Source organism: Boeremia exigua, assembly GCF_020726555.1.
Source record: "Boeremia exigua strain MPI-SDFR-AT-0100 chromosome Unknown C7974scaffold_5, whole genome shotgun sequence".
Taxonomy (NCBI): Eukaryota; Fungi; Ascomycota; class Dothideomycetes; order Pleosporales; family Didymellaceae; genus Boeremia; species Boeremia exigua.
Window position 1 is genome coordinate 632,680 of NW_025763522.1, and position 22,780 is coordinate 655,459.

At 58.0% G+C, this 22,780-nt stretch overlaps 6 protein-coding genes and 1 pseudogene across 7 annotated transcripts; 5 read left to right on the forward strand and 2 right to left on the reverse strand.

Moving 5' to 3' along the window:
* Positions 1-1,049: 1,049 nt before the first annotated feature.
* Positions 1,050-2,793, forward strand: C7974DRAFT_164518 (FMN-dependent dehydrogenase). The gene has a single exon (XM_046136030.1). The coding sequence runs from the start codon at positions 1,354-1,356 to the stop codon at positions 2,512-2,514; it is 1,161 nt and encodes a 386-aa protein (XP_045997858.1). The 5' UTR covers positions 1,050-1,353; the 3' UTR covers positions 2,515-2,793.
* C7974DRAFT_471322 (paraben-hydrolyzing esterase precursor) lies at positions 2,788-4,930 on the forward strand. The gene is made up of 2 exons (XM_046146501.1): positions 2,788-3,149; positions 3,194-4,930. Exons 1-2 carry the CDS (start codon positions 2,828-2,830, stop codon positions 4,456-4,458), a joined length of 1,587 nt encoding a protein of 528 aa, XP_045997859.1. The 5' UTR covers positions 2,788-2,827; the 3' UTR covers positions 4,459-4,930.
* A 1,017-nt stretch (positions 4,931-5,947) lies between these two features.
* On the reverse strand, positions 5,948-9,354 carry C7974DRAFT_423504 (uncharacterized protein; the record flags this gene model as incomplete). Its single annotated transcript, XM_046144387.1, has 1 exon — positions 5,948-9,354. Exon 1 carries the CDS (start codon positions 9,344-9,346, stop codon positions 5,948-5,950), a length of 3,399 nt encoding a protein of 1,132 aa, XP_045997860.1. The 5' UTR covers positions 9,347-9,354.
* Positions 9,355-9,486: 132 nt separating this feature from the next.
* On the forward strand, positions 9,487-12,698 carry C7974DRAFT_462763 (flap structure-specific endonuclease). Its single transcript, XM_046146214.1, has 3 exons — positions 9,487-9,518; positions 9,562-9,698; positions 9,743-12,698. Exons 1-3 carry the CDS (start codon positions 9,505-9,507, stop codon positions 12,451-12,453), a joined length of 2,862 nt encoding a protein of 953 aa, XP_045997861.1. The 5' UTR covers positions 9,487-9,504; the 3' UTR covers positions 12,454-12,698.
* A 2,907-nt stretch (positions 12,699-15,605) lies between these two features.
* On the forward strand, positions 15,606-18,777 carry C7974DRAFT_452279 (uncharacterized protein; the record flags this gene model as incomplete). Its single annotated transcript, XM_046145815.1, has 2 exons — positions 15,606-15,868; positions 15,927-18,777. 2 exons carry the CDS (start codon positions 15,606-15,608, stop codon positions 18,775-18,777), a joined length of 3,114 nt encoding a protein of 1,037 aa, XP_045997862.1.
* A 191-nt stretch (positions 18,778-18,968) lies between these two features.
* Positions 18,969-19,105, reverse strand: C7974DRAFT_t69 (annotated as a pseudogene). Its single transcript has one exon. The product of its transcript is annotated as a tRNA-OTHER (tRNA).
* A 684-nt stretch (positions 19,106-19,789) lies between these two features.
* C7974DRAFT_392129 (P-loop containing nucleoside triphosphate hydrolase protein) lies at positions 19,790-22,769 on the forward strand. Its single transcript, XM_046141646.1, has 2 exons — positions 19,790-20,091; positions 20,137-22,769. Exons 1-2 carry the CDS (start codon positions 20,050-20,052, stop codon positions 22,321-22,323), a joined length of 2,229 nt encoding a protein of 742 aa, XP_045997863.1. The 5' UTR covers positions 19,790-20,049; the 3' UTR covers positions 22,324-22,769.
* Positions 22,770-22,780: the final 11 nt, after the last annotated feature.

The following is a 22,780-nucleotide window of genomic DNA, read 5'->3' on the forward strand; positions in this document are numbered from 1 at the left end:
TTCTTCAAGCTTCGTCATTTGACTCGGCCACAATCGCACGAGGTTGCTGAGGGGCGGTCGCGTGCGACGGTCAATTCGTGCGGCTTTACCCATCCCACTCCTTTAGGCACAGGGTATATGTCGCGAACTATTGCTTATCAGATTGGACGTTGCTTAGCAGCTTCCGAATACGCAAGCGGCTCGTCGCATGCAAAGTACTATCCGCGATCGCAAGGTGCCCCTGAGTTGCGCATGAGGAAAGAACAGTCTTCCTGCGACTAGCCACGAGACGAGGTGGGGCGTAGTTTCTCGCGGCTGCATAGGTGCACAAAAGCAAGTTGACGGGTTGTGAACGGTTGACCTACGTACACAGGAAAAATTTCTGAGCTCCGTGTCGGGGCCATCCGCAAGTCATCGCTGCTATCATACCCTGGAAGCGATCCTCTTGTACCTGCAGCAAAGACCATGAGCAGTAACCGTGTTTGGTGCACATCAAGATAAGTTTCTGACGCATGAGGCACAGAACTGCTCGACGCCAAGAATCGCGAATATCGGCAGCATTCCGCTCGTTGTGCAGGATTTCACGCTTTGTAAGATTCTTACGCATCAGGACTACTCTAACGGCTGCCGAATAGTGGAGAGCAGAGGCTGAGATTGACGTGGGACAGTGGGCCGAACGGTGCACGAGGGGCTTTGGTACGCTACTGCATTCACCACTTGGCAGTAAACCGTGACGTCGGTACAAGACGCGATCGAGGAAGGCCATGCAGAATTACTAGTTCAAGGCATCAACTTTAGGTCCTGATTGTGTACACAGTCTCGGAGACAATTCCTAGCCGCTGCCGCAGGAGATTTGCGGTTGGTGTTCAACGCGGGACCCTTGTCTGGTGCCCGTGCATTGAATGCCTTCCTGTGTTTCGGTCTTGCTGCGGCTTCGAAACGCAGGATTCTTGAAAAGTTTGGTGCAATTGACCAATTACAAAAAATCAGGTTTCCTATTTGAAACTTATCTCCGCGATGCACCGGCTGTCAAGCTGTCATGCGCCGTAGTTCGGTCCGACGGTTTGGGCCTCAATATCGGTCAGACACTGACCTGCCTGGATTGCAGTCGATGTGCTTGGCGACACCGTGGGAGATGACGGAAGGGCTGCATCTGGATCGCAGGCGCTGCAATAGATTAAAAGCCGACCCACTTGCAGTGAAGGTGAAGGATACCCTCTCGAAACAGAAGATCCGCCGTTGACGCAATCGGGAAGCGCGAGAAACGAAAAACGAAACTTCACCTCTATAATACAATCGACAGCCAGATTTCTGCCAGGCATCGCGCACTTCCATTCATTCAAACAGTCACTCATTCACAGTCATTCTTTCAACATGCGCGTCTCAGCTCTCGCCTTTGCGTCTGTTGCTCTTGCAGCACGCCCCTTCGTCAACGAGCCGGATACAGGACTCGAGGGTCTGCTTGATGCAGTCACCCCCAATGGCACACTTGCTCCCCTCACGAGCATGGTCGGTCTCCCCGACTTTGACTGGGCAGCCCGCAAGTACATGAACGCCTCCTCCTACACATACTACCGCAATGGTGCTGCTGGCGAGTGGTCGTACCGCAACAACCTCGAGGTCTTCACCCGCCAGCGCCTTCGCCCCCGCGTCATGGCCGACATCACCAACGTCGCTTCGACCCTTCCCACCACACTGTTGGGTCACAACTTCTCTGCGCCGTTCTTCATCTCCCCATGCGCTCGCGGTGGCTATGCGCACCCTGACGGAGAGCTCAACTTCGTGAAGGGCGCCGCTGCCGGCGACATCTTGTACATGCCGTCGCTCTACTCCTCGCAGAGCTTCGACAACATCTATGCTCAGGCCGCCAACACCACCCAGCCCCTCTTCCAGCAGGTCTACCTCACCAACAACCTCACTGAAACCCAGGCGCTCTTCACCAGGATCGAGAAGACCGGCAAGGCCAAGGCCATTGTCCTCACTGTCGACTCCCCTGGAGATGGCATCCGTCACCGCGCAGCCCGCTACGGTGTCGGCTCCGCAGACATCAACCTGAGTCTGCTGACCTGGGACCTGTACCGCCAGTTCTCCAACATGACCTCCCTGCCCATCATCCCCAAGGGCATCCAGACTGTCGAGGACGCGCAGGAGGCCGTCAAGAACGGCGCAAAGGCCATCTTCCTCTCCAACCACGGCGGTCGCCAGCTCGACACTTCGCCTTCGTCGCTCGAGATTGCGCTCGAGATCCACAACCAGGACCCCGATCTCTTCAACCAGGTTGAGGTCTACGCTGATGGCGGTGTCAGGTACGGCACTGACGTCCTGAAGCTCCTCGCTCTTGGTGTCAAGGCTGTTGGTCTTGGCCGTCCTTTCATGTACAGCAACATCTACGGCGCCGACGGCGTCAAGAAGGTTATTGATATCCTCAAGTACGAGCTCATCAACGATGCCGCCAACCTGGGTGTCGGTGACCTCAAGAAGATTGGTCCTCAGTACGTGGACTTCAAGAACAGCCTCAACACCTGGTACAGCTAGATGACACTAGCTGTGTTTCAATTAGATGCGTGAAACATATTGGTGGCGTTCTTGTTTTCTATATCCAATACAATCAGTCATTTCGTACTTCTGCATATATCCAATACAATCAACCATTTCATTCTCATTCAATCTGCCTGGCCTTGAATTTTCTGTGAAGTCTCAGCTCAAACATCCTTCTCCGCAATTTCACTCGGAACATTCGCCCGGCCAAGTTTAATGACATGCACTGCCGATGAAGGCTATCCTATCTGGGACTAGCTGCCTGCGATAACCGGACCTCGGGACACTCCCACTCATTCACCTCAACACCATGTCAAAGCCGTCTCGACCTTACGTACGAGACCTCCAGTTCCGCGGCGTGGTCGAGGGCCTCACCTACCTTGACGATGAATCAAACCCGCTGTGCCACTACTTCGGTGGTATTCCGTTCGGCCTCCCTCCAGTAGGACTATTCCGCTTTCAGAAGCCCAGAGCACTGCCAACGTGCTACCGCTACGGCACCAAGTCCCAGCCCGGGAGATTCGTAGGCAGCGCGGGGCTATGCCCGCAGGCCGCGCGTGATGACGCGCTGTGGGACGAGGACTGCTTACAGAGCAATATCTGGGTGCCGACTGAGACGCCGCCGGACGGAGGTTTGTGCCCGCGAGACATGTGTGGCCGTGGTTGATGGTGATAGGATGGCCCGTGTTGTTCTTCATCCACGGCGGCTTTCTCCAGGCCGGCAGCCCGAATACTCTGGACCTGCGCGCGTTCCTCAGCGACTCGCCCACGCGCTGCATCGTCGTCGCGCCCGCGTACCGGCTCAATGTGCTCGGCTTCCTCGCGGCGCCCGAGCTGCTCGCCGCATGTCCCGACTTCACCACTAACCTGGGCTTCTGGGACCAGCGCCTCGCGCTGCAGTGGACGTGGGAGAATGTCAGCTACTTCGGCGGCAACCCCGCGAACATCTCCGTGGGCGGCTACTCTGCGGGCGCCCACTCCGCGTTCCACCAGCTCGCGTTCGACCTCGCCGTGCCGGATGACAAGGCTATCATAAAACGCCTCCTCATGCTCTCCAACGGCCCCGGCATCACGCCCCGCAGCCCCGCAGAGTCCCAGGCGCAATTCACCTCGCTCCTCTCCGCGCTGCACATCCCGCCCACCCTGCCCCCCGGCGAGAAACTCGCCCTCCTGCGCGCCCTCCCCGCGAAATCCCTCCTCGCCGCCGTCTCCAAAATCCCCGCGCACCAGTTCCGCGCCGTCCCCGACTCCTCTTTCCTCCCGCCGTCCCTACTCCCCTCCCTAACAACCCCCGCATTCGCCTCCGCCCTCCTCGCCCGCGGAATCAAGATCCTCCTCGGCTCCTGCACCGCCGAACACGCCCTCTACGCAACCCACCACCCCCCACCCCCGGGCCGCCCCGCCCTCGCCGCCCGCCTGGAAGCAGACTACCCGCCCTCCGCCGCCGCCGCACTGCTCGCGCACCACGTCCCCACTGACGCCCTGCCGAGCGAGTATCGCAGCTGGACCGACGCGTTCGCCCGCGTCTACGCGGCCGCGCAGATCCACGTCCCGCAATCCGCGCTCGCGGCCGGTCTGAGCCGGCACGGCGCCGCGCACTTACTGTACCGGTACCGCATCGGGTGGCGCGCGGGGTGCGTCGATGCGCGGGTGCCGCGGGCGATGGGGGTCACGCATACCACGGACCTCGCGCTGTGGTTCTGGGGGAATGGGGAGGGTGAGGGGTTGACGGGGGCGGAGAAAGGGGTTGTTAGGGAGGCGGTGCAGAGGCCGCTGAAGGCGTTTTTGGAGGGCGGGGAGGTGGGGTGGGGGGCGCCTGAGGGGTGGGTGAGGGTGTTGAGGGGTGATGGGTCGGTGGGGGTTGAGGAGGATAAGGGGGGGGAGGGGTGGCGGGCGCTGTGGGGGGAGGTGGGCGGGGGCGCTGCAGCGGCGAAGCTATGAGGCGGTTGTGTTTGTCGCCGAAACCACAGGCCCCGCGACTCTGGGCGCCGTATGCACTGTCCAGGCTATTCCCCCGGCTGCTAGCCCACGGGGTACCCATTGAGAGTCCGGCCCATCCAGAACAGCTACACCACTCTTGGAGCTTTTGACTGGCTGGATGCATGCCCACTGTATCAGCCCGACGTGTCCCCCGCCCCTGTATAATGCTTGCTGAAACGTGCAGACCGCGCCTAGTTTGGTACATCATACAGGAAGTCCTGCTGTCAGAGAGCGTCCTACATACCTAACCTGTGAAACCTTGCGTGGAGGTGCTAGACATCTTCTAGGTATCTGTAGACAGGGCAAGCGTCTTCTTATCTCTACCTAGCGTGAGGTTAATAACACTGTAACTATTCTATATTCTAAGCCCTCCATGAGTGGCTGCCTAAGCAGGTATCTAGTAGAGTAGTACCGTAGGTATAGAGAACTCGAGTCTTTGTACCTGTTACAAGTACCTGCCCAACACAGGCAGGCACCCCACACTTACCATCATACACAGAGTCCAGCCCTCGCCTATGTCCTACACACGCGCATCCTATAGCTGTCTAGCCAATTAGGGTGCGTGGGTACCTGAATCGTTGTGACAGTGTACTAAACGAAGGGAGGGGGTGGTTAGCACGTGTTTACAAGCATCGATAGTCGCGCTCTGTTGGCGTGCACTATATACTTGCTTACCTTGCCGGTCCGGGTCCTCGCGTTCATTTCCGCGGCTCCTGGGGATGCGGTTGTGCGGCTGGCGCAGCAGTAGTTAAAAACAAAGCAGCGCAGCGACTGGAGCAGCGGCCGGAGAGCTAGTGTTCTGCGGTCCCTCGCGCGGTCCCTCCTGCGGTGTCGTTGCCGTTGCTCAATCGCTTAGGGTCTATGTCGACTTTGACCTAGACTTTGACTTGGACATAAACTTGGACCGGACTTGGACTCAGACTTTGACTTGGACTTGGCCTTGATTTGGACTTGGCCTCAGACCTACTAGACTTGTTTTTGGCCTCAGACCTGGACTTGGACCAGCCTTAGGCCAGACTTGTGTGTATCACACTTGGATGTATCACACGTTTCATCACCACCGCGACGCCTGTGCCGGGTGTCTGGTCCGTGTGTCTGGTCTGGGCCGACTAGATGGATGGATGGATGAACAGACGGATGAACAGATGGATGGATAGACAGAGGGGAAAGGGGGCCCGGACTGGAGGGTACGCGTGAGTGGGGTGTAGTAAGTGCGTGGGCGAGGAAGAAGACGGTGAGAGGAAGACAGGTGTACGGCGGAGCAGGCGCTAGAAAGCCAGTGGCGGGTTATGGAGAACTGATGTGGTGTGGTGTGGTATGGTATGGTATAGCGTATACCAGTAAATAAACAAACAAACAAACAGACAAACAGAGGTATCACGCGCCCCAAAAACACCCCCTCCCCCCCTTGGCACTCCTACTACTCCTCCTCCTCCTCCTGCTCCTACAACTACGACAACACCTCCCCCCCAACCCCCACAATCGTCAAAACCCCCTCCTTCCGCACCCCCAACCCCCTCTTCTCATCCCCCCTCACCAACCCCCCGAGCACAACCGTACACAACCGTCTCACCACCTCCTCCCTCCCGATCTCCCCCCCCTCAGGACCAGGCCCCACATCCCCTCTCTCGACCCGCCGCCCCGTGCGCTCCTCAAACATGGCAATCGAGTCCAGACACAACAACCCCGCGAACACCTCGCATATGACCAACAACTCCGTGGTAAGTACAACGCTATACCCCCACGCCTGCGCCCTCGCGCCGACATAATTCCTCCGCGTGGCGGCCGCGAAAGAAGCGAGTAATGTGTCGTTGGCGCGCGACAGCGGGGTGGGCGGGTGCGCGTGCGGGGCGAACAGGGCCGGGTGGCGCGTGTGGAAGGTGTGTAGGGCGTCGAGGGCTTTGTAGTGGGTTTTTGTCCAGGGCTCGAGGCGGGGGAGGGGCGGGAGGTTTTTGAGGGAGGGATGGCGCGGGAGTTGGGCCGGGGGGGTGAAGAGAGAGGTCGAGAGAGAGGTTTGGGTGGAGGACTCGCGTTGCAGTTGTGCGGCGGCGCGCAGGCTGTCGGAGCGGCCGGCGGAGCTGGTGCTGATGAAGGAGGAGGAGGAGGAGGGGGTGGCTGCGTCTGAAGACAGGGTGTCTTGGGTGGCTGCGTCCGAGGACAGGACGTCTCGGGCGGCTGGGGTCGGGGTGGCTTCGGAGTGGTCGGAGTGGGGCGGTTTGGCGGCGGAGCTGGGGGTGTATGAGGAGGTCGGATGGGGGGCCAACTGTCGCGCCAGAGGCGGGCTCGAGGGCATGATGCTCGAGTCGGCCTGCTGGGTCCGGCTGTACTCCGTCACCTCCTCGATCTCATTCAGTGACCGCTCCTGATTAGAATAAGCGTCGAGGTACTCGTCGGCCTCTGCGCGCAGATCGCGCACGCTGTTGCTGGTCACGTCTGCACCCTCCATCTCGGCCAGCAGCTGGCGCTGGTCAGAGGCCGTGGACATGATGCTCTCGCCCTCGACGCGCGTGTGGAATGGCGAGCTCTGCTGGGGCGAGCTCTGCGCATACGGCAGTGTCGACTCATCGTGGCGGCTGGGGGTGGTGATGTCGGAGTTGTGCAGCTCGCGGCGCAGAGGACTGCTCTTTTTCGGCGACGTAGGGAATGCAGCAAAGCGAGGCGGCGTGTCCAGGAAGGGGTTGGGCGCTGTCTTCTCAGGCGACGGCTCTGGCTGCAGGCTGTCTCCTTCGTTGAGGAGAAGTGCGATGTCGAGCTTGTCGGTCTTTGGCTGTCGTCGGTCGCGGCGCTTCTTCTCGTACGCTGCTGGCATCGATTGGAAGAACATGCCGGTGTCGTCGCTGGCTTCGCTTGTGATGCTGTCGTCTTGCTCCGGGGTGGCTTCGACAGCCCTCTCTTTGCCCTTGTCGCTGGACTCGGGTTGTGAAGAGGTTGGGGGAGTAAGCACCCCATCATCGCGCTTAGTCTGTCGTGCAGTCCGACGCTGGAACCTCCGGCCAGGCCTGCTGGCGGCGGTCTCAAGAAAGAGATCGGGCTCTTGTGACGGCTTCTCGAGTGAGTCGGAGGCGCGGCTGCCTTCTTCTTGCCATAAGTCTGAGTAGTCCTCGGCCTCGTTCAGTGTCGGTGTCAGGGTCTGGATCGGGGACGCGGCCTTTTGTCTGCTCGATGTAGGCGGCTCTTCATCCTCCATAACACTCGCTACGATGCTGTCGACCTGGAAGCTCGTTTCGCCTTCCTCGTCGCTCCTCGTCGGGCTCGGCAGTGGGTTCGGTTGCTCTACGACGGGCGCAGGATCCTGAACCTCTTCTGCGGGCGCATCGGTCTGCTCGTCTTCCGGCGTGAGAAGGCGTGTCCTCCACTTTCGCTGTGTCCTGATGGGCCGGTCCCGTGCGGTCTCTGTGGTCGGTCTTGGGACGGACGGCGAGGGACCGTTCAGTTCCTGGTTCTTAGCAAGCTGCTCGCCGAGACGGAGGCCGTCCTGGAGCTGCTTTCGCGAGTTCTCACTGAACCCTCGGAATAGATCGTCCAGAGACGCGCGTCGGTCAGCTTCCTGAGAAGCTTCAGGTGTGAAGCGGACAGGATCCAGCACTCCCTGCAGGGCAACGCCTGCGGTCAGGGCTCGGCCCATCTTGGGCGTCTCGATCTTCGCAGGAGCAGCACGGACAGGCTCGATGCTGGGCGGCGCGGACGGAGCGTCTTTGTCGAGGGCGGGGGTTATGTAGCGCGGTTGGGCAATGGCTGGTGAAGACTGGACTGGCTTGGAGGCAGGCGCCAGACGCGAAGGCCCTGGAGAGGACTTGGACAGTGGGCGGTCCAGGACCGATGCGATGCTGGGGACTTGGGCGCTCTGGTCGTCTTTTGGAGGGCTGGAATGCGAGGGCAGCGAGTCGACAGAAATAATGCTGAAGCCCTCGCTGTCGATGATGGTCGAGTCGTCGGGCATGCGCGTTGTGCCCTCGTCGAAGGCAAAGTTGTCGTCGTCGTCGTGTGCGAATGGCTCCGCGTCGTCGATGTCGTCGATGTCGTCGATGTTGCCGCCGATGTTGTCATCTTTATGTATTAATGGCTCTGCACCATCGCCGTTGTCGTCGTCTCCCGAACCCGGGGTGAGCTGGTCACTATCGTCATCGTCGTCGGACGAGATCTCGATCGCAAGCGGGTTCGTTGCATGAGGCGTGCCCTTGCGTGCGTGCAGGCGCTTCGAAGTCTCGGTCTCTTGCGGCGTGTCGAGGTTGGAGGCGACGGTTCGCGGCTGTCCAGGTGTGGCGTCGGCCTCTACACTCTCTGCATCCACCACCAGAGTCGCATCCTCTTCGGGCTGGACGACTTTCCGTGGACGGCCGCGTTTCCTCTGCGGTGTGTCCATGTCGGCGGCACTTCGCTCCCGAGACTTTGACTTGCGTCGCACTGGCGTGCCCTTGGGCTTGGTCTTGGCTGGGGTGCTGCCGGCGGCGTCGCTCTTGCGCGGCCGCCCCCGCCCCCGCTTCATGGGCGAGGGCGCGTCGTGGTCCTTCAGCGGCACGGTGGTGGTCCTGGTGCGCGTGACCTTGCTGGCCATGGGCGACGCATCCGGGTCGCTCTCGGGCTCGGCCTGCACGGTGACCTTGATGCGCCACGGGCTGGCGCCGCCCATGCGCGGGGTGTTCATGACCATGGACTTGGCGGGGGACGACATCTCAAACTCGTGCACGCGCGTCTGCTTGCTCGGCGAGGAAGGTCGGCGCGGCGTGTGGTGGGGCTTGCGGGCGGACGCGAGGGTGTCGTCGTGGGCGGACATGGCGAGGGGGTCTGGCGAGGACGAGTAGGCGCGCATGGCGTCGCTGGTGCGGTCGGGTCGCCCGCGGGGTGCCATGACTGTGGTTGTGGGGTCAAGTTGGATGTGGATGCGGCGATGGGCGCGTCTTGTCGATAATCCGCGGTTGCCCGGGGCAACAATCGATTGCCCGCAAACCCACCATCACCGCGCATTGCGGCCTGCGACGGTCGGGACGGGCAGACAGCGGGGCAAGGATGGGCATCCACGGGTACGACCACATGCTCCGGCCAATTCTTGACTAACGCGCGCAGCATCTACAAGGAAATCGGCCCCGGGCGGCGGGTGGCGCTGTCGCGGCTCGCCGTCGAGACATTCGAGCGAACGCGGCGGCCGCTGCGCATCGCCATCGACACGTCCATCTGGCTGTTCCAGATCCAGGCCAGCAAAGGCGAGTCGCGCGCGGAGTTGTGCTTGCACTGCTGACAGCCCCAGGTGGCTCCAACCCCGCCCTGCGCACCTTCTACTACCGCCTCCTGCGCCTCGTCTCGCTCGCCATCCACCCCGTCTTCGTCTTCGACGGCCCCAACAAGCCGCCGTTCAAGCGCAACAAGCGCACCGGCCCGACCGTTGCCTCCATCCCCGAGTTCCTCGCCAAGCAGCTGCTCAAGCAGTTCGGCTACCCCATCCACCTCGCCCCCGGGGAGGCCGAAGCCGAGTGCGCCCTGCTGCAGCGCGAGGGCATCGTCGACGCCGTGCTGAGCGAGGATGTGGACACGCTGATGTTTGGGAGTGGTATTACTATCCGCAACTGGTCGCCCGAGAAGTCGGGCAAGACGCCGACCCACGTCAACGTCTACGATGCCGTCGAGACCAAGAACGGGCCGTCGGGCTTGGACCGCGAGGGCATGATTCTGGTCGCGCTGATGAGCGGCGGCGACTACGTGCCCGAGGGGATCCCCGGCTGCGGGCCGAAGACGGCCTGCGAGGCGGCCAAGGCGGGCTTTGGGCGCGACCTCTGCAGCATCCCGCGCAACGACCCGGCTGCCCTGTCGCAGTGGCGCGAGCGCCTGCAGCGCGAGCTGAAGACGAACGAGAGCAAGCTCTTCAAGCGCAAGCACGGCGCCCTGAAGATCCCCGACGACTTCCCGCGCCTCGACATCCTCGGATACTACACCCACCCCGCCATCTCCACCCACGCCGGCCTGGCCAAGCTGCGCCGCTCCATCAACTGGGACCAGGACCTCGATTACCCCGGCCTCCGCGAGTTCACCGGCGACGCCTTCGACTGGGTCGGCCTTGAGGGCGCGAAGCACTTCATCCGCAGTCTCGCCCCGCCCCTGCTTGTCCGTGCCCTGCGCATGCGCGCCGCCCAGATCGAGCGCCTGCCGACAGACAACATCCAGGCCATCCAAGAAGACGAGGCGCTGCTGGTCAAGGGCCTGCACGGCAAGCGCCAGCACCCCGTCACCGACAGCAGCACCGAGCTGCGTGTGAGCTTCACGCCTATTGACCTTGTGAAGATCAGTCTAGACGACGAAGCCCCCAACGACGACTTCGAGCTCCCGCCTCCGACTGGAGCGGAGGATGATCTGCCTGTGGATCTGGAAGACGATGCTGAAGACGGGCCCAAGAAGCGCGGCCCGACCAAGTTCGACCCCACCAAGCCCGCCAGGGTCTGGGTCATGGAGACGTATGTCAAGGTTGGCGTGCCGCTGACCGTGGAGGACTGGGAAGCCGCGCGACAGACGAAGCTGAAGCCTGTACGGGCCGCGAGTGGGGAGCCTACAAGGGCTGCACCAAAAGCCAGGACCGCACCAGCAGCCAGGAAGACCGCAGCACAGGCCCGTATTGAGGGCTTTGCAAAGGTCACCAAGCCCGGGTCGAAAGCGTCGCGAACACTGAAGCCCCGCGACGCCGACAAAGCACCCCGACCCACGCTGATCGACCTGCTGTCGTCGTCGCCCGCACAACCGCAGAGCAAGCCAGCAGTACCTACCCTCCGAGAGCTCTCTCCGCTGCTCGAAGACCTCCCCGCAAGCGTCACAAAGCGCCGCCGCCGCGCGCCCATCCAGCGCTCGAAAACGCTCCCAGCCGACCTGAGCATCGACCTCGAACACGACCACGACCACGCACCCGCCCTCGCCACAATCGAGACCCTCGACCTCGTCACCTCCCCCTCCCCGCAAGCCCGCCCCAAGAAAGCTCGAACCCACTCCATCCCCCCGTCCCCCTTGAAACCCCGCCAGACCACCCTCGACACCTGGCGCGCGTCCCAGACGCCCACGAAATCGAGACAGAACGGCGTTTTCGACGACGCCCCGGTGCCCACGCCGGTACAGTTCCGCCGCCCGCGTGCGGACGTCGAGACGCTGGATCTCACGCTCTCGTCGCCCGTGGTGCAGGTCCTGCCGCGGCCGAGGGCGCCGCTGGGGCGTGTGGCGGCGAATGCGTCGCGGGAGGCGGAGGCGGAGGCGTCGCGGGAGTCTAGTAGCAAAGAATGCAGATCCACAGCCGCACGCCCCCGGCGCACGTCGCCGCGCCTCAGCAAGACGAGGGCGCGTGGCGGCGGGTGTGTGGAGACGCTGGATCTTGTGGACACCGCTGCGCGACTGACGAAGCCGAAGCCGCTGCCGAGACCCAGGCGGACTGGGGCTGGGGCTGGAAAGCTGGGGCTGGCGGAGGCGTTGGATATGACGACGCCGCCGCAGTCTCCAGATTTGGTTGCAGTCATCCCGCAAGAACCCTCCCCAGAGCTTCCCTCAGACATCCACTTCGCCCCAGCCCCAGCCCCAGCACCCCCTTCACCAACAACGACAGCGCCAACAAAGACAGCGCCAACAGCAGCAACCACGGCAACAGCGAAACCGCCCCTCACCGCCGAGCCACCCACGCCCCCGCCCCAGGCGCCGTGGAAAGCAAAAGCCGCCAAGAAGCGGCAGATTCGGCTTCGACGCAGTCTGGCGGGGGCGTGGGCGTGGGTTGATGGGGATGAGGATGGTGATGGTGACGAGGATGGAGATATTGGTGTTGATGGTGGCGGTAATGGTGACGGTGGTGTGGGTATGGGCGGCGCTGTTGGGGGGCGAGGGGTAGCTGAGAAGGGCGGGAGAGAGGTCAAAGAGGGCAGAGGGATAAGGGGTGGGGGGAAGGGGAAGGGGAGGAGGTGGCGCGAGAGCGAGGTCGAGGTTTTGGATCTGAGTTGAACTCGTTCACAGTCCGCAGTCCATGGTTCGCAGTTCGCAGGCCGCAGTCCGCGTTTCTAGGCTCTTGTACCGCACACTACACTCCTACATTCCTACATTCCTACCTACCCCATACTCCCACACGACTATACTCCTACACTGCCTCCACTGCAGTATTATAACTACTCTGCCGCCAGAAAAACAATAAGAAAGCAAAAAAGCAAAAAAGCAAATACAAATAAATAAACACAAATAAATATTCAAACAACACCAAGGTACACAGACACTTTCTCCCTTTCCGTGTCTCCGTCTGCGCTCTTCGCCTCGCTATCCGCACTCTTCGCCTCACTGCCTGCCTCTCCCACTCCGCGCCCTTCTCCCGCGGCCCCTCCCCCTTCCTCGGCGTCCCCGCGTTCCATCTCCCGCGTCTCTGCGTCGCTGTGCCGTGTGTGGTGCCGTGCGTGGAGCGTTGGGGGCCGCTAGGGGGCGGTGCAGTGTAGTGCAGTGCAGTACAGAGCAGTGCACAACACCATCCGCCTGTTTTCCACACGCAAAAACACCCACACAGAAACGAGTTTTATGCCACGGCCTGTGTTGAGTTTTCGTTTCTGTTTCTACTGTCTGTTTGCGTTAGTTGTGTTGGCTGTGCACTGAGGAAGATTGCGGGGATGTAAAGGTTTTAGAATGAGAAGATTGGTTGCTGGTGGAATTGGAGTTGGGATTAGGACAATACATTTATATTCATATATATATAGATGTATATACATATACACACACTGCCATAGCACAGCGTTGTCCAAAGCAAGCGTCTCTACAACCCGAACACACCCGTTCTACTTCTAGGCCCACGTAATCTATGCATATTACGTACCATACATACCATACAAGTAAGACTACGAGACTACACAACCTCTCTCCTCGGTCCGCGCTTCCCCTCTCTCCGCCCCGCCCCGCCCCACCCCATCACCTACACGGGTTGTTCACCTGCGGATATGGCAGTGGTGAATAGACAGATGCTCGCTCTGCGCGTGCATGTCCTTCCGGCGAAGAAAATTGCGTATTGTTGGGACAGCCTTGTTCGAACATAAGAGTGTTCTTGTCGTAGTTGCTGGGTAGATGGCGAGAAGAGGGTGCGTGGAGGTTGGTGGGCTGGTTGGTTGATTGGGCGGGCGCAGGCAGGGAGGAGAGAGGGTGATAGTAAATTAGTAATGTGTGGAGAAGGGCGTAGAAAAGAGACGGGGACTGTGGAGTTTTTGGAAAACCAGTAGATAAGCAACGTCTTAAACTACCTTTTACATAGAACTTGTAGCTAATATAACACCTAAAGCTAAAAACTAGTTAGAAATTACCTATATTGTAGGTATAAAAGCATTCCACAAAGCTTTTTAGTATCTTCCCTACTATGCTGTCGTGTGGTGTACCTAGCTCACATCCTTAGTCCACCGTTTACTCTGCAACGTGCGAGGGGATAGTGATAGATGATAGTAAGGGATGGTAGTAGGTAAGTAAGTAAGAAACGCAAAAAAGAAATGCGGGCCCAACCGCGATTCGAACGCGGGGCCTCCTGCAGACTTGAGCTAGCTAAAAGGAGCAAATGTACAAGGCTACAATAGGCTACCTTATCTGTGTACTTTATACCTTATTCATTCGGTCTACGAGTTCCTATATTCTGTCTTTCCTTCGGCCGATCTACCTGCAACTATGTCGGTTTCTATTTCGCATCATCTCTTAACAAACTTCGTTTGAACGTAGCTGGAGTGTACTGACCAAGAACCGCAATTGCGAGCATAATGATGTGATTCATTTGTATGATAAGATCCTGATTATAACACAGTACTCCATACATGAGTCTCAACACTTCCCTTACGGTTCACTCTGATAGGTGTGACGCGTGATGCTCTGCAGAAGCTCTTGATATACTCTTCACCCTGAATACTGATATTCTTTTGAGCTGATGGCAGCGAGATCAACACTGCCGTGCCGCGCACCCTAAGGTTCTTGATAGATGTGAGACATGGTGTACACAACATATCACCTCCTGATTTAAAAGCAGTATGATATGCCCGTAACAAAGTGCCAGCTATGCAGCATATCAGGGCTAACATGGAATCAAGACTGACATAACGTCAAGGCTAATATAATGCCTAGGGTCTGTCAGGGGCAGAGGCAGCAGCCGTGCCTTCCCTTGAGTAGGAACATTAACACTAGGTGCCTACACCTACACACACACCTACACCTGTACAGAATACACATGTTCAGAGGTTGCTTCTACAGTTATGTAGGCCTGCTGTACCTTTCTATCTATGTTGCAGTTTTCTGGCGTGCACCTTCACAGCGCGAGAGGTGAAGTACGAAATGCCAAGAGTTAGGAACACTAACCGCCTGACATTGTTTAGGCCTGATAGAGATCACGATAGAAAGAACAGCAGTTTAACATCGTGTCACTCCTAGGGTGCGCGCTACGGTGGCCTGACTGATACAGGCCGTGTGCAGGATGTGCGGTTGTCACATGAGATTTTGCAGTCAAGTACGACACAGTCATGTTCCAGAAGGTGTCTCTATGCTCGCAGCTGCTACTACGATCTGCACGGCCTCTTCTTGCCATGTCAAATGGGTAGTGTAGTCGTCTGTGAACCACATGGGTAGGCGTTCTCGCATGTACGCCACTTTTTTACTGTTTACTGTCCTCCTGCATCGTATGATTACAATTTGAGTCTACAACTTGATCATGTCGTGGTTACGTCCAAGTTACGCCGTTGCGCAGTCTACGGTTTGCATGTCTTATTGTGGCCCAGTGAAGTCATGAGCCCCATTGATAAGCAAACCGACCCAACTTCTGGCGCATATTGAAAGCATGCTTGCAAGACCTTTACCCATTGACTTCTTCACTTTACCGAGCCTTTTCTTTGAGGTGACATCATCACCTAAGTGAAGCGCAGGTACGAACCAGTTGTTTCTTTCACCTTCTCCCGGTTTGCTTCGAGGCCACTGAGAAATCTCTGCCTTCGATTCCCCACCTTTCCTTTCCTCGCACAGCGCAAAAAACATCAGCGACAGTATCGCGCGAGAAGGTATGGCGAGCACACCTGACCATTTGAAGCGGTATTAATGCTTGTGTTGTAGTCCATTGTCTCCTGTTGGCTTCAGAGCTGTGATACCAGCAAGCCAACAGCATGTCTCGCTCGCAGTCAGACAACCCACACTCCAATGTGTACCACCTCCCAGAGGGCGCAATCAAGCGCCTACGATCTGACAATGATGATGCAGCTCTTGCTTTTGCAGAGTCTCGTTTCGGAGAGCTGCCGCCTTCTCGCTTCCCGACTAAAGAGAAGCTTCAAAAGTCTTGCTTCGATGTAGTGCTCGGTAGACTCGAGGTTGGTGGGATCACTGATCCTCATCTCATCCCGAAGAACTTCCCATGGGCAGTGCCTAGACTGTAGGTGCATACGCTCGTCTCTTTACCGTCGTCTGTTTGGAGACTAACATAATATCAGGATGTCAGACGAGGCTTCTTGGCGACAGTTACTCAAGAAGCCGCACACCATCAATGCCAATCGCCTGCGTCTTCTGATACAACTCGAGCAGGTAAACTCTTTCACACGTATCGAGCCGAACACTGTGTACTTCTACATCAGGTCTTTCACCCTCACACCTGATGAGGTCCTCTTCGTGCTTGGCAAGCTCGTTGAAGAGAGCTATGACATGAACGACAAGATATATCTGTGGATGGAGACAGCGGAAAAGGCGAGAAAAGCCGGTACAAGCATTACCGACACTTGGACTTTCCGCTACTGCGGGATGACAGAAGGCTCTCCCCTCAATCGTCATAACAACGACGTCAAGAACGCGGGAACTAAACCAACATGGTTCTCCAAGTTTTTAAAAGTCGTGAAGGATGAGTTGCCCAACGTCCTCCAGAACGCCGTGGTCGACATCGTGAGCAGGGCATCTGCTACAATCGTTCTGTCGGGCGAACTTCGTGATCTTCGGGAGAAGGTCTTGATTGCGCTTTTCGGCTTCGCTGTTGTCAATATGCAGCTTGGAGGTGCCAGGGCGATCCTGTCACGCAACGTCGACGACGAGAAGACGTTCCTGAGTTTGAAGACGAACACTCGCAATCGACTGCTCAAACTCCTGGAGGATTGTCCAGACGATATGACGAACGGCATCCTGTCATATGGTCGGTCAGTCAAGGCTTATGTAGACGCCAATCCAGACTCTACCGGTGTGACGGAGAACCGTCCCTATACCGAGCGTCACCTTGAGTGTGTCACTGAACAAGCGATACCAAGGGTGACACCTAGCGGCTATTCACTCATTCTGACGGTTGCCTCAGACATCGGCAGCGACTATCATCCACCCAGCTGGTTCTACAGAAGTGGGCGACGATCGGCTGAGATCGTGACTGACTGCTTGGACACCATTATCAATTGGGAGAAGAGCCTCGACGAAACAGCTCTTGAGGAACCGACCAAAGCTCTCGCATCCGGCGGGTACTTACCTTTCGCCGATGTCTTCGCCTGGTTCTCAAAGAACAAAACTGACTTCCCATTCGCTGGAAAGCACATTCTCGCTCTCACTCAAACGACTGAACCACTCATCCTGGTCATGTACGGACAATTACCATCTTATCTGGCCCTGAACTCCTTCGGCGAGTTGTCGTCCAAGTGGTATTACGATACACAGCATCGGGAGAACAGCGAAGGTGGTACTGATTACTTCATCCGTATCCTCGGGAGACCTAAGATCCGTACTCTGGGTAAAGACGGTCCTGTCGTCGTCGTCTTTCCCTGCCATCACCCTGGCTACCTTTCCCGAGCTGGTCTTCCAGCCGCCAAGGCTACGAAGTTGTTCTTCATGGTGCATCAGATCATCTGGTTCGCCATGGATGTGGTACTGGGCGTCCTGGAAAAGACCAGAAAGTCCAAACCGTGGACTCGCGAACAGTTCTGTGACGAGATCGTTAACCGCGTTGAAGCCATTTTGGATCCAGCCCACGACTTCGGTAAAGCTTTTGCTGTTGCTCAGAAGGAATGCGTGGAAGTCACTCAAGCGTTCTCACAAGCAAAGCTTGCAGCCACCCTAGCCAAGTCACAGGATCGATCTGAGAAGACTAGAAAGGCAGGCTACGTCAACACGAAACCTGAGGGCTGGAAGCACCAGCGCAACCGAAAGTCCCAGTTCACTCAGCCTCCAATTTCCAGTGGAAGTGCTATTGGTGGTTATGCTCTGAAGATCCAAAAGATCAATCTCGACACCTCTCGAGCGCCAGCCAACGACCGAGAACGCCACATCCTGAAGTGGACTGAGCCAGCAACGGAAGAAACTCCAGAGAGGACCTTCGCCTTTGGTCCTGTGGTGCTTCCCAACGGTATCGTCGGCCCTACTGTTGGGCAGAAGTTCTTGTGGTATACTGACGAGGGCATCGACCTCAGAGACAGCTCAGGAAAATCTTTGGGTGAGAGGAAGGCTCTCGCTGCCGGTAAGGTCAAGTCATGCACTTTTCCCATCTCGACACTCCTCTTGTACTCTGACATCGATGCCAAAGAAGACAAGCAGTTCTTTGAGAATTGGGAGAGTACCACCAACATTGACATCGACGAGCTCATGCTGAGCGTAGTGTCAGCCGGCGTGACCAATCCTGACACCTCTGAGGGCTACATCACCAAAGAATGGTTCGCCAAGTCCAAGTCAAAGCACGCCTTGCCTGTCCCTGCTATGCAGTCCTTGCATAAGGCGACTCGGGACAAGTACATGGCCATGATAAAGACCCCCGCGAACCCTGGAGATCTCCTCTGGTTGTTCAACGAGATGTTTCGTGACTACTACCAGAAGGGTGATCAGGTGCCTCGTAGAACCCAAGAACGATCAGGCTACAGGTTCATCCTTTGCAGTGCTTCGGAGCGTGCAGATTCGGTCTATCGCATGATTGCTCAGACTTGCACGATGCTCAAGTACAGGAATCACCCTCACTGGCGCACTTTCTTGGCTCTTGCAAACATGTCAGAGGCTGGACTTGCAGAGAGAAGCATTGCATCAAATCTGGTCGTTCTAGCACTCGCAAAGTTGGTAGCCAATGCTAAGAAGGAGAACGTGTCTGTCAATCTCAAAGTCGGCGGCACGATGAAAGCAACTGGCTTTTGGGGATATGTGATCAAGCAGCTTCAGGACTTCGATAGCAATGCCGTCTCGGAAGTCGAGGCGTATGAGCTTCAGTGCGAAGTCCAAATTGAGGAAGATTCTGAAGTTGATGCGCTTACCGAGGTGTCAGATGAGGAGGGTGAGGGAGAGGATGGTGAGGGAGAGGATGGTGAGGCAGGCGAGTTTGACGTGATTGGCAGTTAGACAGGAACGTTGGTGATGGAGTAGAGATCGTAAAACTTGTTCGCGCAAAAAGGCTGTTAGTCTATACAGCTCCATCTTTCGCAATTTCAAAAATGAAGCCCTTGCTTTTAATAAATTCTTCGCCACACTACTATTCAAAGGCACGCAGAGTAAGTGCTGCGCGAGGGTTGGACAAAGGCAAAAAAGAATGCGGGCCCAACCGCGATTCGAACGCGGGGCCTCCTGCAAGATTGAGAAATACCCAAAGCAGGAATCACTGAGAAATTGTTAGAATTTGAAACTGGGCAACCGAGGAAGGTTGTACTCACTACCACTAGACCATTAGGCCGCTTGATGGAATATCCTCAGAAATTGTGATATATATCTCAATTTGTGAGAATGTTTAATTGGAGAATCGGACCTTAGGGTGTGGAATAGCGAGTGGACACAGACCGCACGCAAGGGCAGCGAATCAGAAACAGTAGACTCGTGATAGCGGGGCGGGGCACACGCGAACCGAGTCGCAGATGCACGATTCCATCGTTGGGGTCGAGGACCTGGGGGGGTCTGCCTTTGGAACAGGGTTATTCGGGCATATTTGGGAGTACGGGTTTGAGCATGTATTGCGGGGGCGGTTTCAAGGTGGTCATGGATTGGGTGTGGTGGGCGGCACAAGGTAATATTCGGCGGGTAGGGGACGGTGTTTGGAATCGCGCTGGGTCGGGATGTGCTACGTCTTTTTTCGACACGTCTGATATATGGAGCGAAGTTGATGATTTATTTAATGGTTGTGGGTTGCTGGAGGCAGGGCTGAGACATTGAGGTGATGCGACCGAGTCTTGAGGGACCATCCGCAGAGCCGCCAAAGTACATTTATCCCGACTCACAATCGGTCAATGGGAAATTGTCCGCACGACAATTATCTGCCATGGGCTTGCTGTGGGATACCATGTAATTACATCAGTCTGCCGTCGCCTGTAAAAACCAACACGATTGCTGTTTGAACGCTCAAGACAATCTGATAATGTCCGCCCCACATTTAGGTATTTAGGACGCGAGATCCGGACAATATTCCGTGCTTTAGTGATTCATCAAGGGTCCGTTCGGCGTTGACAGCTGTCACGTGCGCATGCGCCACAGCGATCGGCGGCGCTTCGCAGTTCCGCCGTCTTCTGTTCATCACCATCCGCTAGCGACATTGTCGCGACGTAGACGACGCGCTCTTATCCTTCATCTACATCCTGTAGTCTGGGCTCCATTTACACTCCGCGGCTTTGCCGCCTTATATCCAGCATGGCTCATTTCAACATGGCTTCCACCGCTCCCGCGGTTCACGTACGTCTTGCCACGGCCGACATCGTCATGACGCTGACTGGACAGAATCTCGTCGCTGCTGCTACGGGACTGCGGTCCTCCATGTCTGCTACCCTGAGACCCTCATGGCAGGCATTCGGCCGCAGGCAGATGGCCCCGGTCTGCGCCCCATCCATCAAGTCGCATCTGGCGAGACAGTACTCGTCCCTGTCGCGCAACGGTCCCCTCGCACAGCTCCGCCAGCCCAGGCCCGGCATGGTCGGTCTCGGTCTGGCGCAGCAGCGCTCGCTCTTCGGTGGCCCCTCGCGGGACCAGCTTGCCCGTCTCGAGGACGCGGCCAACAACAACCCCAACAGTGCTACTACCCAGGCTTCATTCTACTCGGCTGTCATGCGCGCCAACATGCCGCAAATCGTCATCGATCGCTACAACACCGGCCAATTCGCCACCAACGGCATCTCCGACCGCCTCTACCGCCAAGCGCTCGAGAAGACGGGCCAGGCCGGTGCTGGAAACGCGCAGGGAGGCAACAACGGCTTGACGCCGCAGCAGATCCAGGCTGTCAGCCAGGCTGTGGGCGCCAACATGGGCGCCGGTCAGATTGGCAAGGCCCGCGGCGGCGTCGGCGTCAAGAGCGACCCGGTCTACGTCGTCGTCGAGGAGTCCCTGTGGAACGTCATCTTCAAGTGGGTGCGATGGCTCGCCGGCTTTGCGCTGGCCGCCTACGTCTCTCTGATCCTGATCACGCTCTTTGTTGAGACCAGCGGCGTCCTCAAGAAGGTCGGCGGTGGCACCAGCTCGGAAGTCCGCCCGGAGACGCAGAACACGCGCTTCAGCGACGTGCACGGCTGCGACGAGGCCAAGGAGGAGCTTCTTGATGTCGTCGACTTCCTGAAGCACCCGGAGCGCTACAACAAGCTCGGCGGCAGGCTGCCCAAGGGCGTGCTGCTCATCGGCCCCCCTGGTACTGGTAAGACGCTGCTCGCTCGTGCTGTTGCCGGCGAGGCTGGCGTCCCGTTCTTCTACATGTCTGGATCTGAATTCGACGAGGTTTACGTCGGTGTTGGTGCCAAGCGCGTGCGCGAGCTCTTCACCACCGCCCGCGCGAAGGCCCCTGCTATTGTCTTCATCGACGAGCTCGACGCCATTGGTGGCAAGCGTAAGTCGCGCGACGCCAACTACCACCGCCAGACCCTCAACCAGCTGCTGAACGATCTCGACGGTTTTGATCAGTCTACTGGTGTTATTTTTATCGCTGCCACTAACCACCCTGAATTGCTCGACTCGGCTCTGCTTCGCCCTGGTCGTTTCGACCGTCACGTACAGGTTGAGCTTCCTGATGTCGGCGGCCGTCTTGCCATCCTGAAGTACCACACCAAGAAGATTCGCCTCTCGCCAGAGATCGACCTGTCTACCATCGCCCGCGGCACTCCTGGATTCTCTGGCGCTGAACTCGAGAACCTCGCCAACTCCGCTGCCATCCGCGCTTCCAAGCTCCAGGCCAAGTTTGTCTCGCTGAACGACCTCGAGTGGGCCAAGGACAAGATCACCATGGGTTCCGAGAAGAAGACTCGCGCGGTCCCTCTCCAGGACAAAATCCACACTGCCTACCACGAGGGTGGCCACGCCCTCGTCGGTCTGTTCACCAAGGGTTACAGCGACGTCCACAAGGCGACCATCCTCCCCCGAGGCCACGCTGCCGGTATCACATTCTTCCTGCCCCAGGAGGAGCACCACCACACCCGATCGCAATACATTCGCCAACTGCAGGTCTGCATGGGAGGCAAGATGGCCGAGGAGATCATCTTCGGCGCCGACAATGTTGCTGACGGCGCATCTGGCGACATCCAGCAGGCGACACAGCTAGCATACAGCATGGTGACCGCCTGCGGGTTCTCCGACATGCTTGGCAACGTCGACTTCAAGTCGAACTACGAGATGGTCTCCCCCGAGACAAAACGCCTGATCGACAACGAAGTCCGCCGCCTGATCGACGAGGCGCGCACCAGCGCAAAAGAGCTGCTGAACTCGAAGCGCACGGAGCTCGACCGCCTCGCCGAAGCCCTCGTCCAGTACGAGACGCTCGACAAGGCCGAGATCCTCAAAGTCATCAAGGGCGAGTCGCTGCCCGGCCGCATCAAGTCGTCGCCCGACGCCCCCATCAAGATGCCCACAAGAGCGCTGCCCTCGCCCGTCGCCCCGCCCGTGCCCGGCACCGGCAGCGGGCCCCCCGGCCCCAGCGTCGTGGCCTGAACGCGACGGCTTCTGCGGGCCTGAGTAAATCTCCCGCTTTTTTGCATCGAGGCGAATGGCGTTCGGCGGCCTCTTCCCTCGCGCGCCGAGCGCTGCTCGGAGGGGACTTTCGTTTGTACATTATGGGCATCGTTATCAGCGCTGATGAAAAGCATGGCATGGTATGGTATGGCATGGTATGGTATTGACTGCCGCATTGCGCGACGCAGATTGTAAGAAGACGATAGGAGGTAGCGGTGTAACTAGACCAACGTCGGCAATGAAAGATCAAATCCAACCACGAGGTCCCGCTTGATGCTGGTGTGGTGACCGCAACCTCGCTTCGCACATGTGTCTCGTAGGATTCCCGTTCAAATCGATACTCCACAGCACAGCACGGCTTCTCCAGCACAGCACGGCTTCTCCAGCACAGCACGGCTTCTCCAGCACAGCATGGCTTCTCCAGCACAGCATGACT

Excerpts from the sequence above, each read along its gene's own strand:
- C7974DRAFT_164518 (XM_046136030.1), top strand. The coding sequence starts at position 1,354 with ATGCGCGTCTCAGCTCTCGCCTTTGCGTCTGTTGCTCTTGCAGCACGC.
- C7974DRAFT_471322 (XM_046146501.1), top strand. The coding sequence starts at position 2,828 with ATGTCAAAGCCGTCTCGACCTTACGTACGAGACCTCCAGTTCCGCGGC. Across the intron at positions 3,150-3,193 it reads TGAGACGCCGCCGGACGGAG|GATGGCCCGTGTTGTTCTTC; the intron begins GTTTGTGCCCGC and ends TGATGGTGATAG.
- C7974DRAFT_462763 (XM_046146214.1), top strand. Across the intron at positions 9,699-9,742 it reads CCAGATCCAGGCCAGCAAAG|GTGGCTCCAACCCCGCCCTG; the intron begins GCGAGTCGCGCG and ends TGACAGCCCCAG.
- C7974DRAFT_392129 (XM_046141646.1), top strand. The coding sequence starts at position 20,050 with ATGGCTCATTTCAACATGGCTTCCACCGCTCCCGCGGTTCAC. Across the intron at positions 20,092-20,136 it reads CCACCGCTCCCGCGGTTCAC|AATCTCGTCGCTGCTGCTAC; the intron begins GTACGTCTTGCC and ends CTGACTGGACAG.